The following is a 14501-nucleotide window of genomic DNA, read 5'->3' on the forward strand; positions in this document are numbered from 1 at the left end:
GCTTCTGAAAAGGCGCATTAAATTTTGTTGTTCTTTAAATCCTTCATTGACTTCTCATCGTGCTTAGCATAAAATCTGAACATCTTAGTTTGGCTTGCAAGATCCTATATTCCTAAAAACGAACTGCCTTTACAACCTTATTTTAGGCTCCTTGCTCACTCTACTCCCAGTTCAAGGTTTTTCTTGTTTGTTTGTTTCTATCTCAGACTCTGCCTTTGGTTCCCTCTACCTTGAATACTTTCTACTTCCTGTCCAGTCATGGTTGGCTTCTTCTCATCCTTGAGGTAGTAATTACATGTCACCTCTTCAGAGAGATCTTCTTCTATCACCCTAATAACTAAGATCCCTTGTTATTCCTTGTCTTAACCCTGTACTGATTTGTAGGTATTTTACTTGTTTATAGCTAACTTGTTTCATCCTTGTTTTCCCCTTTTGGATATAAGCCCCTTGAAGGCTTATCTATTTCATATTTATCTCATTTACTTTTTGTATCCTGAACATCTAGCCGGTGTTTGCTAACAATTTAGTGGATGAATTAATAAATATCCTATTTAAAAAAAAAAGTTTGAGAGGCGATTCCACAATCTGTTCTACTTCTCCTTGCCTTCCTTTTTGCTCACTCTCCCCTCATCCAGCCTTTAATACATTCTAAAATGTTAACATCCCTTGTTGTTAGGAAGAGTCATTGGTATGATATCATCATTACTGTACCAATAAACTGGTTGAATATTCATTAGCCTCCTGATGTTCAAAGGAAAGGTACCCAAAATTGTTCTTTAATTTTTTATATTAAAATGATCACCCTTCCAGCCTTGCCCCATGTCTCTGGAAAGACAAGCTAATTTTATAGTGGTCTAAGTAACTAAGGAAGAAATCCTATGTAGTATGTTCCAAAGTGCTACATGTGTAATTTTGTGTTCTTTTGCTGTTTGTATTATTTTTAATTTATTCCCTACTAGGGATTATAGTTGATGTCAGTTGAAGTGCAGTCCCTTACCCATACTGGGAAGTTATTTTTAAAAGACTTGTCCCTCAAGATTTTGAGCTTTAGAATAAATTCTCCCATTTTTAAACTATGAAGCTGGCATGGGATGGGTGGGTCCTCTATCCACAGTATCACAAAGTTGAAATTAAGGATTGGCCCACTGTGTGCTCACTTGGAACTGAGTCTTCTCCAAACTTATGCTTGTTGTTGGCAGGATTCAGTTCCTTGAGGCTTTAGGATTGTAGTCACCCTGTGGTCATCTCTGTCTCAGTAATGGAGACCTTTCCTCTCACACTTTGAATTTCTCTGACTACTTTTGCTACCAGTGAGAGAAAACTCTCTGCTTTTAGTCACCCCAGGATGTGGAGATCATATGGGGGTCATCTTAAAATTCTTCACAGTTAATCTAGAATTGCATCCATCTTTATGTATCAGAAAACCTTATTACAGTAGTTTAAACAATATCTTTTTCACATAATAAATATAGAGATGAATGATTATTGATACTGGCTCAGTGGCTCAGTGACTGTTATTCTCTTGTCCTTTCATTTGTGGTTGCAGTGTGATTATCATAGCTCCAGCCATCACAACCATATTCAAGATAGGAAAAAAAGAGAAAGGGAGAAGGATCGGGGCTGCATGAGCATTATGTCTACTTCATGGAGACATGCAATGGAAAGCAAGACAAAACAAAGACCAAAACACTCTCAGAACTTTAGTTCTCATCATACCTCTATCTGTGTCTCATTGACCAGAATTTGATCAAGTGGCTACCACTAGGTGCAAGGGAGTGGGAAAGCAGGAATAGAAATTTTTTGTGACTGGCGTAACCAGTAATGACCCATCCCCTGGTGCTGGATGAGGAGAAGAAATGGATATTGGGTATCCAGCTAACATAACTGTTATACCTATTTTCTGAAAGGCAGAATGTGGTGTAGTGGAAAGAGTATAGAAGTTAGAGTCAGGAGACTTGTGATCCTGTCCCAACTCTGTCATGGTTCACTGTGTGACCTTAGGTTAGTCAAGCAACCTCCCTGAGTCAGTACATGTATCTGTCAAATGAGAGAAATATCTGCTTTACTTAGGGTTATTGTAAGAATGAATTGACATAATCCATGAAGTTCTGTGCATCCTGGAAATATATACTACTAGTAATTTTTGGTTTTTGGTATAAAAATAAGAGTATTTCTTTGATTTCAAGAAATGTGTGTGTGTGTGTATGTGTATACACACACACACACACAAATACACATATTTAAAAATATTTTATAATCTCTAAAATGAGATGCATTTTACAATCTATGACATCTTAGTTTCAGTGAAATATAATAATATTTTGTTTAGCTTCTTGGAAAGTCTTAGGGTTATGCCTAGGAATATGGCCACCATTGGGACCCGCAAGATTCCTATAGACTCCTAGGCAACTGAGTCTTATGATGGAACATCTAAAGTGATAGACCTATGGCTCTAAAATACAGATGGAAAGAAATTATCCATACCAACTCCTTACTTTCATACACGGCAAAATATTAGTATTCCTATTCCAAATATGAAACTAAAGTGAGCTGAGTTTACCAAGATGGAGTAAGCCAGGACCTCCTAAGAGTTTGAGGTATTAGAAAGTCTTCTGCAAACCTTAAAGGGTGACTTCCTGCCAGGGTTATTCATTACATTCTGAATGTAACACACTGTTCAGGCACCTGGGAACGTCCTTCAGGGTCACTGCCTCAGGAATGCACCAAAGATCAGATACAGCCTGTTTTTTAGGCCAAGCATGACTTAGAGACTTGATTCTGAATGTGGAGCCATAGAGTTCTTTAATAACACAGCTATCAGGATTGTTTATTTTGAAGAAAAATCACATAATAAAATATTTGTAATTATAACCTTGAGATACACATATATGCATGCATGTAAATATATATATATATTTATATGTGTGTATTTGTGTATGTGTGTATGTGTATATAATACACAAATAATGACTTTAGAGGGGACAAAAACAGACATGTAGGGATGGGGAATTATGGTGTATGTGATTGAAAGAGAAATAGTGGGGAGTTGGTTCACAGAGAATCATGGATACATACTGATGTTGGTTGAAATATGATATATATTCCTTTTGGAGTTCTTATGTATGGTTGACTTGAGGCTAGGGTGTTCATTTTATTCAACAACTTCCAGGGGAAGAGGAGTGATCAGTCTTGTCTTTTTTAGTTTTTAAAGAATAATATATTTAAATGAAAGAAAAAATGGTAAAAAGATAGTAGAAGCATACAACCAAAGCTACTTACCTTTTCCTTTTGGGAACATCAAAGCACCTGTTAATTAAAATATGTGTGTATGTGTATGTTTGTGTGTGTGTGTGTTTTCTCCAGTGTTCAGATTCTGTTAAAATGAACTCTGTTCTCTCCTAAAGAAAAAGACTTGAGAAGAAGGAAGAGAAGCAGTGTTCCAGGTCTTGAATCTGATATAGGTCTTTGTCATAGGGCAATTGTGCCTTCCGGGCTTGTGAAGTTGTGAAACAAGTGGCATGGTTACTTTAACTTCATGATTAAATCTTTGTGATTTCTTTAGCCCACTGTGACAGAGGTCTCAGAGTACAAAACCATGCTGGATATTATTTTGTATCATACATTGCAAATTCTGAGTGCGTAGTAGATGTTCAGGAAGTTGGTTGAATGTCTTGCTTTAGAAGAGAGCTTTGCAGAAATACATACGATCTATGTGGTCTTAGTTTTTCCTTCTTTCTTCCCAGTTTTCTTTTTGACCTTGAGATGCTTGTCTTTGATCAGAAAAAGGCTGAGGCCTTACTTTAGGGTTTGGAATCGGCAGTAGGACCTAGTTTGAGATGTTTCTGCATAAACCCCAAACAGATGGCTGGATAGCATTTGCCAGTAGCCTCAAAACCCAACAAGTGGATGCAGACATGTCCAAAGTAACTATCTAGTTGAATACATATGGCAAAGAGATAGAAGAGGGAGCTGTCTAAATTCTCAGATTTAAATAACCTTTGTGGCTCACTAACCAAACAAGAATTATGTTACAGTATTATAACTCATAGTTAACCTAACAAAACAAAACATTTTCTCAGCTCTGAAGGGATGGAATTCATCCATATAGCTATATGAAACCCTCCTTTCCTTTTCGTATGATTTATGAAAGTTTTCTTAAACTTCTAATTAACATTTCCAGGACATCAGTATAAAATCACCCTAATTTAGATGATCTGAACTGGACTCTTTTTTTATTTTTTAAAATGATTTCAAGTCAGAAGGAAATATTTCAGGGGAAGACTTCCAATTTTGGCTGTAACTGGTAACAAACTAGTCTTTGTGCAGTGTACAGCCATGAAACTACTGGATAAAATGTACGAGGCAACTGTTTTTAGGTATTGGTCAACAGAAATCACAGTATTTCAATCCTGAGAGAAGGAAAGCTCATGAAGTGAGCCTGATGATTACCTTGGCTCTCTTCCAGGAGAGAGTTTCCTGATGCAGCATCATATGCTGGAGTCTACACTGAGCACAGCAGTCCTGCTGAGCTAACGAAACAGAGATCAGAGTCTGGGGCAGTTGAAGCAGCTGGAATCTGCTGGACAAGGCATTAGAGAAGAGAGAGTAGCATGGGGTAAGGGGGAGCAGAAATGTGTCTGGGTATACCCAGGGAATCCTTGGCCTGGCTGGAGTGCAAATGTACAGACTGAAACCATGTGAGATTTACCAAAAGTGGTGGCTCCAAGGTTGAGAATGGGACCAAAATACTAGAGGTCAAGCAATATTGGGAGTTGACAGTCCAGCCCAGCCACACTGGGAAGATCTCCTTTACACATTATTAACATTCTAAGCATCCAGAAAAGACACAGAAAGTCTTTGTCTTAGGGGTAAGGAACAAGCTTCCAAGCAGGGTTGGTAAAACTCTTTTAAAGAGTTAGATGGTAATTGTTTCAGGTTCTGTGAACTATACAGCATCTGTTATAACTACTCAAATTTGCTGTTGTAGAGCAAAAGAAGCCATAGACAGTATGTAAATGAATGCACATGGTTTTGTCTCAGTATGACTTTATTTACAAAAAAGGGCAGAGGGCCAGCCTTGGGTCATGGCTGTAGTTTGCCTGCTGCTGTTCTAGAGTAAGACCTACTTCAAACCCACCCTAATAAGGCATGGAGCCAAGTGCTGCTGAAATCTGCCATGGAGATTGAGTTTGGAACTTGAGTTCTGCAGTTGTTAGAGGAGCTTTGGAGATATCTTTGGCTTTTCACAGATCCATCCAACAAAGTGGAAGCCTATACAAGATGAATGTGAGCAAGCATTTTGACTTCTGTCAAAAATCAGCTCTGCAGAGGAAGATCAAATCCAGAATGTCTTCAGTATATCATCAACAATTAATAGGTATGCAAAAAAAGTCAATAGAAACTAATCCCCAAATGGCCCAGATGTTGGATATGGCAGACAAAACCTCTAATGCAGCTATTACAAATATGTTCAAAGAACTAAAGGAAAACATTGTCATAATGAGTGAACATATAGGGCATCTCAGGTGAGAAATAGAAACTATAAAAGAATCTAATGAAAATTTTAGAATAGAAAAGTGGAATAACTGAGATGAAAAATTCACAGAATGAACTTAATGGGAAATAAAGATGATAGAAGAAAGAGTCAAGGAACTTGAAAACAGATCAGTAGAGGAGAGAAAGCCAACTCCTCATCAGAAACAATAGAGACCAAAAGACAAACTACTGAAGGAAAAGAAAAGTCAACCTCAAATTCTATGTCTACTGAAAAATATCCTTCAAAAAACAAAGATGGAATAAAGAATGGACTATTTTAGAGCCATGCTGTTCAATAGAAATAGAGTATAAACCGTATATGTATTATTTTACATTTTCTAGTTGCCCCATTTAAAAAATGTTAAAAGAAACAGGTGAACTTAATTTTAATTGAGCCCTAGCACAGAGCTCAGTATACATTCCTGATGATGCTGGTCCCTGACTTTGCCCAAGACACTGAGGTCCTGTTGTGGCCGATAGCTCCCATCTCCAAGCTTCTTGTCAATGCAGTCTGAGGAATGTTAATCTCCTGTAGGCACATTTCTTCAGTCACTCTCCCCTCTTAAACCTTAGGCAGCTTACCATTTCCCTCTGAACTCTTCTCCTCAGCTGTTAAGTCTACCAATTCTCTCTCCCCACATTTCCTCAGTAGACACCTCAGCTTTTATCAGACTGACCTCTTCACTGGTCTAGAAACAAGCCCAAAAAGTCTGACTCTTATTCTTCCCTTATGCTGATCCTCTGTCCCGAGGATGTCCTTAGATATCCTTACTCTTCCCTTCTGGTAGTCCAGAACCAAGGATATCCTTCCAATCCAAGAAATCTCGTTTTTTTTATGGTTCCAGCCCTTGCAGATCTCTCTCTGGCTAGACAGCATTTCTGGTATGTCCTGTAGCAGAATTATTTCCAGATTTGTTGTGTTTGCTCTTCTGTGTCCCCAGCTAGATTGCAAGCTGCTTGAGGGTCACTGGCTCAAAGGTGCTTAGTATATGTCCAAACACATAGGGCTCATGAATGTATATCAGAGGATTGGCACACAACAGACCCATTTCTGTGACTCCCATCTTATCCGCCGACTGTGTTTTCCACCCCCAGATTTTAGAGTGTAAGGGATGCTGAGAAAGAAGCTGCTCTCCGAAGTGGCAACCCAGAGACTTCAGTGAAACTTATAGTGTCTCTTGGTCAGTCCTGCTGCTGATACTGAGTCACTACCCATTTGTGGTGATTTTAAGCCTCACTTTATGATTCACATTCTAAAAATGGGGTGAGGTTTTTATAGAGAGCCCAAATTCCAGTGTGAACTTAGCCTCACAATTACTGGGTTCCTCTGTGGTTTCCAGCTGCTGGTACAACCACATCTCGTGGCTTATTGGATGTGGCTGTTTCATGGCAAATACCCAGAATCCGTTTCACAGGATTATGATAGGTGGTTCGCTGTAATAAACTTGTTCTACCAGGCTTTCTTGGGGCTGCTTATTATCCGTAACCAGCCCACGTCTGGATCTGGGATGGACAAGCTAAGGAAGTGTAGATAAGGCTTTGGGGCTTATCTTTCACTCATACTTTCTGAGTAGTAGTCTTGGTCCCTTAGCCAGACCGTGCCTGTATCTGTAAAGAGGAGGTTGAGTGCTTGACTCCAAGTAACATCTGGGAGAACTGGTCTAAAAATGATTGAAAAGAGAAATCCCTAATGCCAGAATGTGGAAATGACAGAAACGGCAGGGAGAGGTTTCCATGAAATTTGCATCCTAGTCCCAAGACTTCACTAATGAGCTGGGTGACTTCTGGCAAGTGATTTAACAACAGCAGTGATGACTATAGCTGACATTCATACGGAGTTTGGACTGGAGCCCGGCATGTAGTAAGCTCTCTGTGCGGTCACCTGTGGTTACCATCATCATTGTTACCGAGGGCTCATTAGTCCCAGTACTAAGCACTCCGTGTATATTATCTCTCTTAAGCCTTAAAATTATGAAGTGAGTCTTGTTATTCCTGCTGTACAGGGGTGAAATGAGGCTAAAAGGCTGTACGGGATTCAAATCCCAGGCCCACGCTCTCATTCTCTGTTGCTACGTTTGATTTCCTTAGGCCTCTGTTTACTCATCTGTGAACTTGAGAGTTAGACTCCCACCCCAAATTTCTTCATCTGTAAAGAAATTATAGTTATATCTGCCTTACTCAACTAAAATGGCTATAGAATCAAATGAAGTATCATTTGGCTCAGGTCATGATCTCACAGTTGCCCTTGGGTAGACGGTCTCTTTAACCTCCCTGTGTAGGTTTCTTGAAAACCTTTGAGCTCTAAAATTTCTTGGTATTTGTCCCATTGCCCTCACCCTTTCCCTTCTCCTCTTCCCTTGTCCCCTCTCCCCCACCCCCCCACACTCATCTGTGAATTTTGCTGGATTCATCATCACGGGGTTGGGAGGATGTTTTCCCCATTGAGCTATGACGCTGCATGTGTCAGCACATGGACTTGTATTGTGGCTTTTTTGTTGTTGTTGGACCTGGCTTATATGCTGCTGTTATAGGGAGAGGAGGAGTCTTGACTCTTCTCTTTTGCTGTCTTATCTTGGCCTGCAGCCACAGACTCATGTTTGATAGGGCATGAGAACAGCTTTCAGGGACAAGCCCGCCAGAGGCAGCTCTAGGGTCTCTGGGCTCTGCGTGGTTCTCTGGTGAGATCTGGTTTTGGAGCTCTGTACTCTCCAGGCTGTTTGCACACGTCTGGTCCCGTGGTTGGTAAGAATCTTTGGAGAGGGACTTGGAAGAGAGATTTCCAGGCTTTCCATTCTCTGCACAGCTGGGGTATCCTGGCAGATTTCCACATGGGGAGTTTTCACAGATCGTTTCATTATGGTTCTGTTGTAATTGATGTTTGTAAAGTACTTTAGTTGGGTGATTTTTGCATATATTCTGGTACTTTTTGTGTGTGTGTGTGTGTGGCTGTGATCCCAAGATCAGAGTGTTTGGCACCAGAAGACCTAGGTTTCAGGGATGTATCGATCACTTCCTAGCTTGGTGCATCTAACACACCTGCTTATTATATCTCTAGTTGATCATTCTGTGGATATCAGGGAGAAAAAAGAGTCCATTTGTCACTGTTCTGGGATGTGTGAATTCTTCCAGTTAGAAGCCTGGAGGAAACATCTTAGGGCACCAAACAAGGGCCTGGAAACAATGAAAATGTTGGATAAGCCACTCCTCCCACCCCAAATTTCTTCATCTGTAAAGAAATTATAGTTATATCTGCCTTACTCAACTAAAATGGCTATAGAATCAAATGAAGTATCATTTGGCTCAGGTCATGATCTCACAGTTGTGGGATCAAGCCCCGCATTGGACTGTGCTCAGTGCAGAGTCTGCTTCAGATTCTTTCTCCCTCTCCCTCTGTCTCTCAAATAAATAAATAAAATCTTTCAAAAATATATTAAAAAATATGTTTCTGAAAATTATAAATGTATGCAAGCAGTTATTTTTAGGCAGTATTGTACAGCAAAACTGTTTTAGCTACCAAAAAAGACAAAAACTATTACATATTTCTGTTCTGGTTAACCCCAGCATAGATTATTTATAGCAGGTAATAATCTATACTACAATTTCCTCAACATTTTTTTTATTATGCACCAGTCAGAAGGCTATGAGTTAAATTTTTCTAGACTAAAATGAATATTGGAAGTATTCCATTAATAAGAACTGATATTGTTCAGGACAAATAGTAGCTCTTTTGTGGAAACACATTAATTTTGCATTATTTCAGATTTTATTTATCATAAGAGCAAGAGCTAGGTTCAGATTGTAAATGGACATTAATAGTACAAACAGAATTATGAGTCTATTAAGTATCTTTCTATATACATAGAACATAATTGTGATGTGAGTAAAGGCTAGACTTTTATGTACTAATTCAAATTGGCCTAAATTGAAAATATGTTTCTTTAACTCACATTTTTTACTAAAGCAAATATTCCCTTCCCATTTACTCCAAATGAACAAGATGACTCCATTTCTATTTCTCTTGATTGGTAAACCATGCTTGGAGGTACCATCTGGAGGTGGTTGGGTTTCTGCCAAGGATTTAAACCAGGCTTGCAAAGAGCTACCTGCCTAAGGCAAGAAAGTGCTATGATTTAATAGGAAAGAACATGCTTTTATTTTACCATCTAGTAAAAGAAAGTGAAAATACTTTGAAAAGTTTTAATTTTTGTTTTACAACAATGGCATTGTATTATAAATAGAAGTGTTTCCAAAATATAACAATTGGAGAAATTTAGGATCTGATTGCTAAAACTTGCATGATTATTTACAAGTCTGATATGAAGGCCTGTACAGAGATCTTGATGCTAAAGGCAGATATTTCTGTACAAGACGTGGGGACAAGACAGGGCAGAGAGAAGTAACACAAGTTGGAAACCACCCACACCTTTTTGTGGGCAGCGTTGAAAACCCTAGACCTGTGTGGGTTGGATATAATGTGATAGCTGTCCTTTTTAATTTTTATTATTTCTTTAAACAGATTTCTGCTCGGCACATTAGCCAAAGGCAAGAGGGGCCGATCTCTCTTCGTTCCGAGTGCCACCCTCTACAAGATCCTCACACCAGAGCCAAGACCCAAGTCCACTGTGCTTCCATACCTCCACCCCAGACATTACTCTGGGGTCTGTCTGAGGCCATCAGCGTGAAGATGATCAGTGCCTTCCTAGCATGACGACCTTGGACCATGTGATCGCCACCCAGCAGTCAGAGTGGGTCTCCTTCAGTGAGGAGCCACTCTTTCCTGTCCCTTCCGAGGGTAAGGAGCACTCTCATTTCTTAAGTGAAAAGATCAGCAAAGAACCACAACTGTTTATAATGACTTCTGCTTGATCATTCTTTGGGTGGCATCTTAATATGTGAAAAAGAGCCGGTTTGTCACTTTCCTAAGGTGCACATTTTTCCACTTAGGAGCCTGGGGGAAGCATTTTTAGGAACCTTCGAGTCCCAAACAAAAGGGCCTGGAAACACCAAAGGTATTGGGTGCGTTCTTCTAAGGAGCGTAAACTTCGTATTTACAAACTACTTTATACTCGGCCTTTTACGGTGTCACTCCCAACAGCAGTTTGGAGTTCCTCGGTTTTTAAAACATAGCTGTGAAGAGTGACAGGCACTAGAGACAGATTGCTTGGGCTCGGATCCTGGCTCTGTCACAGCTGAGTGATATGCCCTTGGGTAGATGGTCTCTTTAACCTCTCTGTGTAGTTGTTTATCTGTGCAGTAGGGGTAATCACAGTACCTTCCTCAGGGGGGCTGTGAGGATTAAATGAATTAATATATGTAAAGTGCTTAGAACAGTGCCTGGCATGTAGGAAGAGCTCAGTTAATTGTCATCCACGATATGATGAAGATGACTAAATTGACTTCTAGGGACCTGGTCCTCAGGGATGAAGGTCAAGGTAGGGGACGGGAGATGTTTGCAGAGCCTTGTCGGCTGGTTCTGTCCCACTGCAGCTACCACTGCCAACTGCTATCAGCCCAGCTTCATTGAGAGCACCTGGAAAGCGTGAGTTGACAGGTGAGCCGTCCAGTATGGTGGCCATGGGGCTATTGAGTCCTTGAAATGCAGCTAGTCGGAATTGAAATGTGTCTTAAGTATAAAATACCCACACTGAATTTCAAAGACCTAGTGAAAGTAAGATATTTCATTAATAACTTTTATATTAATTCCATGTTAGAATTATAAATTTTCAACATAAGGAGTTGAAATTTATATTAGTAAAAGTAGTTCAGCTCTTTTTACTTTTTTGTAAATGTGGCTACTAAAAAAATTAAAATTACATATGTGGTTCAGCTTTTATTTCTGTTGGGCAGCGCTAGTCTAAAGGGTTTGGTTACATGCAGGTAGACTAGGTTGTGTGGCTAATGATGGCAGAAAAAAATTTTATATTAGTACTTTGATTTTTAAAAAGTTTTCATATAGTAAAATTGACCGCTTTTGGTATGCAGTTGAGAAACTTCAGCAGATGTCTAGATTTGTGTAACCACCACCACCATTAGGGTATAGTTCTTTAAAAAAAATTTTTTTTTTGAAGGCTGTTATGTGTTTCAGGACCAATAAAGTGCTAGAAAGTTAGGGGCCTCATTTAGCTGGGCCTCATTCAGCTGGGCCTCATTCAGCTGATTGTTGGTACAGAGTTTGCACCTGGCAGTCTGCAGACACGTGTAGTGTGGACTGCATGGAGTTTGAAGTATGAATTTGAATGTGTTTAGTCCAGACAGAAGCTCTCCTGTTCAACCAAAGTCTCCATCAGTCCCTGTTGCCTTTTGCTTTTCTTGTTCGACTCAGTTATATTTCTGTTTGGCCTCTATAAGCATTGTTGTTTGTGACTGCCAAGGCCTGGAGTAGATGCTAGGATAAGAACAGTGAATAAGATTTCCATTCTCAGCTTGCCTGGATACTGAATGTGGGCATGCTGAGGTTATCCTTCATACACATTATTAGGAAAACACTCCTTTAGCATAGAGGCAGTTGGGCGTGGCTGTTTCTTCATCCGCACCCACCGGAATGGTGAGTCTTGTGATCACCCCTTACATATCCTTGGGATTTTCCTCCATGAGAGTTTTGAAGGGTGGCCTTCCTCACGTGATTGATGGTGGTGTCTGGTATGTGTTTCAGGGGGCGCCGAGGAGCACCTCCCAGCACTGTCGTCTTACTCAGACCAGTCTGAGAGCTCCTCCGGGGAGAACCAAGCGGCAGAAAGAGGCTCTCAGGAGCTTTCCCACTCAGAGCAGGATGACTCCTCTGAAAAGCTGGGCCTCATCTCTGAAGCGACCTCCCCTCCTGGGAGCCCCGAGCAGCCCCCACCTGACCTGGCCTTTGCCATCAGCAACTGGGTTCAATTTGAAGACGACATGCCCTGGGCCAGCACATCACCATCTCAGAAGGAAACAGGTGAGACAGGCGGGAGGCTGGGAAGGGTTTGGGCTTAGGTCCATGCTCACCAGGGAAGCTTTGCCATGAAGAGGTGTGTAAGGACTGCTGGGAATCTGCTTTACCAGAGCCCTCAGGCACCGGCCACACAGGATTGCTGGCAGAGATCTCTTCTGGCTTAATTCTACAACTAGGCTTTGTTATCAAAGCCTATGGAAGGATTTATGTGCTCTGGGCCATTTTTAGCCTTCTGTACTTGTCCCTGGCTGTTGACCTGTCTTTGGAAGTATGCATATTTATTTACCTATTAGGTATTGGAATTATGTTTACTCAGCCCCTAAATTATAAGCTCCTTACAGGCAGGAATGAATGTCTCTCAGAGCATGAACCACCATCAATTTCTAATAGAGTCACTAGTTAAACACAGATCGTCTTGTGTCCCAGACCTGTTAGAGCTAAATCTTCAGGGGTAGGGACTGTCATTAATGATAATTCTCTTACTTTGTGGCATTGCAATAGCCAGAAGCTGCACGGGGGAGCTTAGCGAAGCCAGAGTTGTTGTTAGTCCCCTCCCTGGTGACCTGGCTGCTTATTTTATTGTGCACTAAAGCATGCCAACACTGACTGGATAGCCTTTGTGACTGTTTTAGTTCTCTATTTGCTGTGTAACAAATTACCACAAACTTGGTGGTTTAAGCAACATAACTTTATTTTCTTATAGTTTCTGTAGTTCAGAAGTCCAAGTGTTGGACGTGGTGTCACTGGGCTAATTCAAAGCATTGGCAAGGCAGCGTTCCTTCCAGGAGGCTCTAGGGAAGAATCTGTTTCCTTGCCCTTTCTAGCTTTTGGATGCTGTCCACATTCCGTGGCACGTGGCCCCTTCTTCTGCCTTCAAAGCCAGCAATGCTGCATCTCTCTGTGCCTTTCTTCTGTAATCTCATCTCCCTCTGATTTCTGCCCGCCTCTTCCACTTTTAAGGACCCTGTGGTTACATTGAGCCCACCAGGATAATCCAGGATAATCACCCCATCCCAGGGTCCTTAACTTCATCACATCTGCAGAGTCCCTTCTGCCATGGAAGGTGACCTATTCCCAGGTTCTGGGGATTAGGACATGGGCATCTTTTGGGGGGCATTATTTTGTCTACCACAGAGACCTACTAGAGAAAAGTAAGGTAGATACGTTTTATTTTGTTGGTGGGTTAAATGTTTTGCTAGTTTTAATTTTTAAAAACAATTCTTTTGGTTTTCAAACATGTTTTCAGCACCAATAAAGCAATTGTTAAGAAAATATAAAACATAATTCTATATAATTGACACTTCCATTTTTACATAATTTACATATTATGTATACTTTTTATATTTTTATTTTTTTATTTTTTTTAAAGATTTTATTTATTTGAGAGAGAATGAGAGAGAGAGAGCACATGAGAGGGGGGAGGGTCAGAGGGAGAAGCAGAGTCTCTGCTGAGCAGGGAGCCCGATGCGGGACTCGATCCTGGGACTTCAGGATCATGACCGGAGCCAAAGGCAGTCGCTTAACCAACTGAGCCATCCAGGTGCCCTGTATTTTTTAAAAAGATTTTATGTATTTATTTGAGAGAGCGAGGGAGACACAGCCTGTGCACGTGCATGAGCTGTGCATGGGGGAGGGCAGAAGGAGAGGGACAGACAGACTCCCCACTGAGCAGGGAGCCCGCCCGACCACGCAGGGCTCATCCCCAGGACCCTGAGATCATGACCTGAGCCAAAGTCAAATACGTAACCAACTGAGCCACCTAGGCACCCCTCTACTTGCTCATATTTAAACATCAGATTTGGGGGCACCTGGGTGGCTTAGTCGTTAGGCGTCTGCCTTAAGCTCGGGTCATGATACCCAGGGTCCTGGGATCGAGCCCCGCATCAGGCTCCCTGCTCCACGGGAAGCCTGCTTCTCCCTCTCCCACTCCCCCTGCTTATGTTCCCTCTCTCGCTGTCTCTCTCTCTCTCAAAATAAATAAATAAAATCTTAAAAAAAAAATACTGTATTTAAAATGTTGTTTGAGGGGCACCTGGGTGGC

The 14501-nt window shown here is 41.0% G+C and overlaps 1 protein-coding gene across 6 annotated transcripts in view; it reads left to right on the forward strand.

The window, feature by feature from the left end:
* Positions 1-14501, forward strand: part of STON2 (stonin 2) — a 132735-nt gene that overhangs the window by 21216 nt on the left and 97018 nt on the right. For 2 of the 6 annotated variants that reach the window (XM_081830098.1, XM_081830103.1), the window contains exons 1-3: positions 5241-5377; positions 10052-10327; positions 12188-12463. In XM_081830098.1, coding sequence (XP_081686224.1) covers positions 10240-10327; positions 12188-12463 — 364 coding nt within the window. In that variant the 5' untranslated portion in view covers positions 5241-5377; positions 10052-10239. Of the gene's footprint in view, positions 1-2444; positions 4616-5240; positions 5378-7823; positions 8278-10051; positions 10328-12187; positions 12464-14501 lie in introns of those variants that run through there. The other 4 variants (XM_081830100.1, XM_081830102.1, XM_081830099.1 and 1 more) reach the window with 3 other exon arrangements.

Source organism: Leptonychotes weddellii, chromosome 9 (genome assembly GCF_054177405.1).
Source record: "Leptonychotes weddellii isolate Sample4059 chromosome 9, ASM5417740v2, whole genome shotgun sequence".
Classification (NCBI taxonomy): Eukaryota; Metazoa; Chordata; class Mammalia; order Carnivora; family Phocidae; genus Leptonychotes; species Leptonychotes weddellii.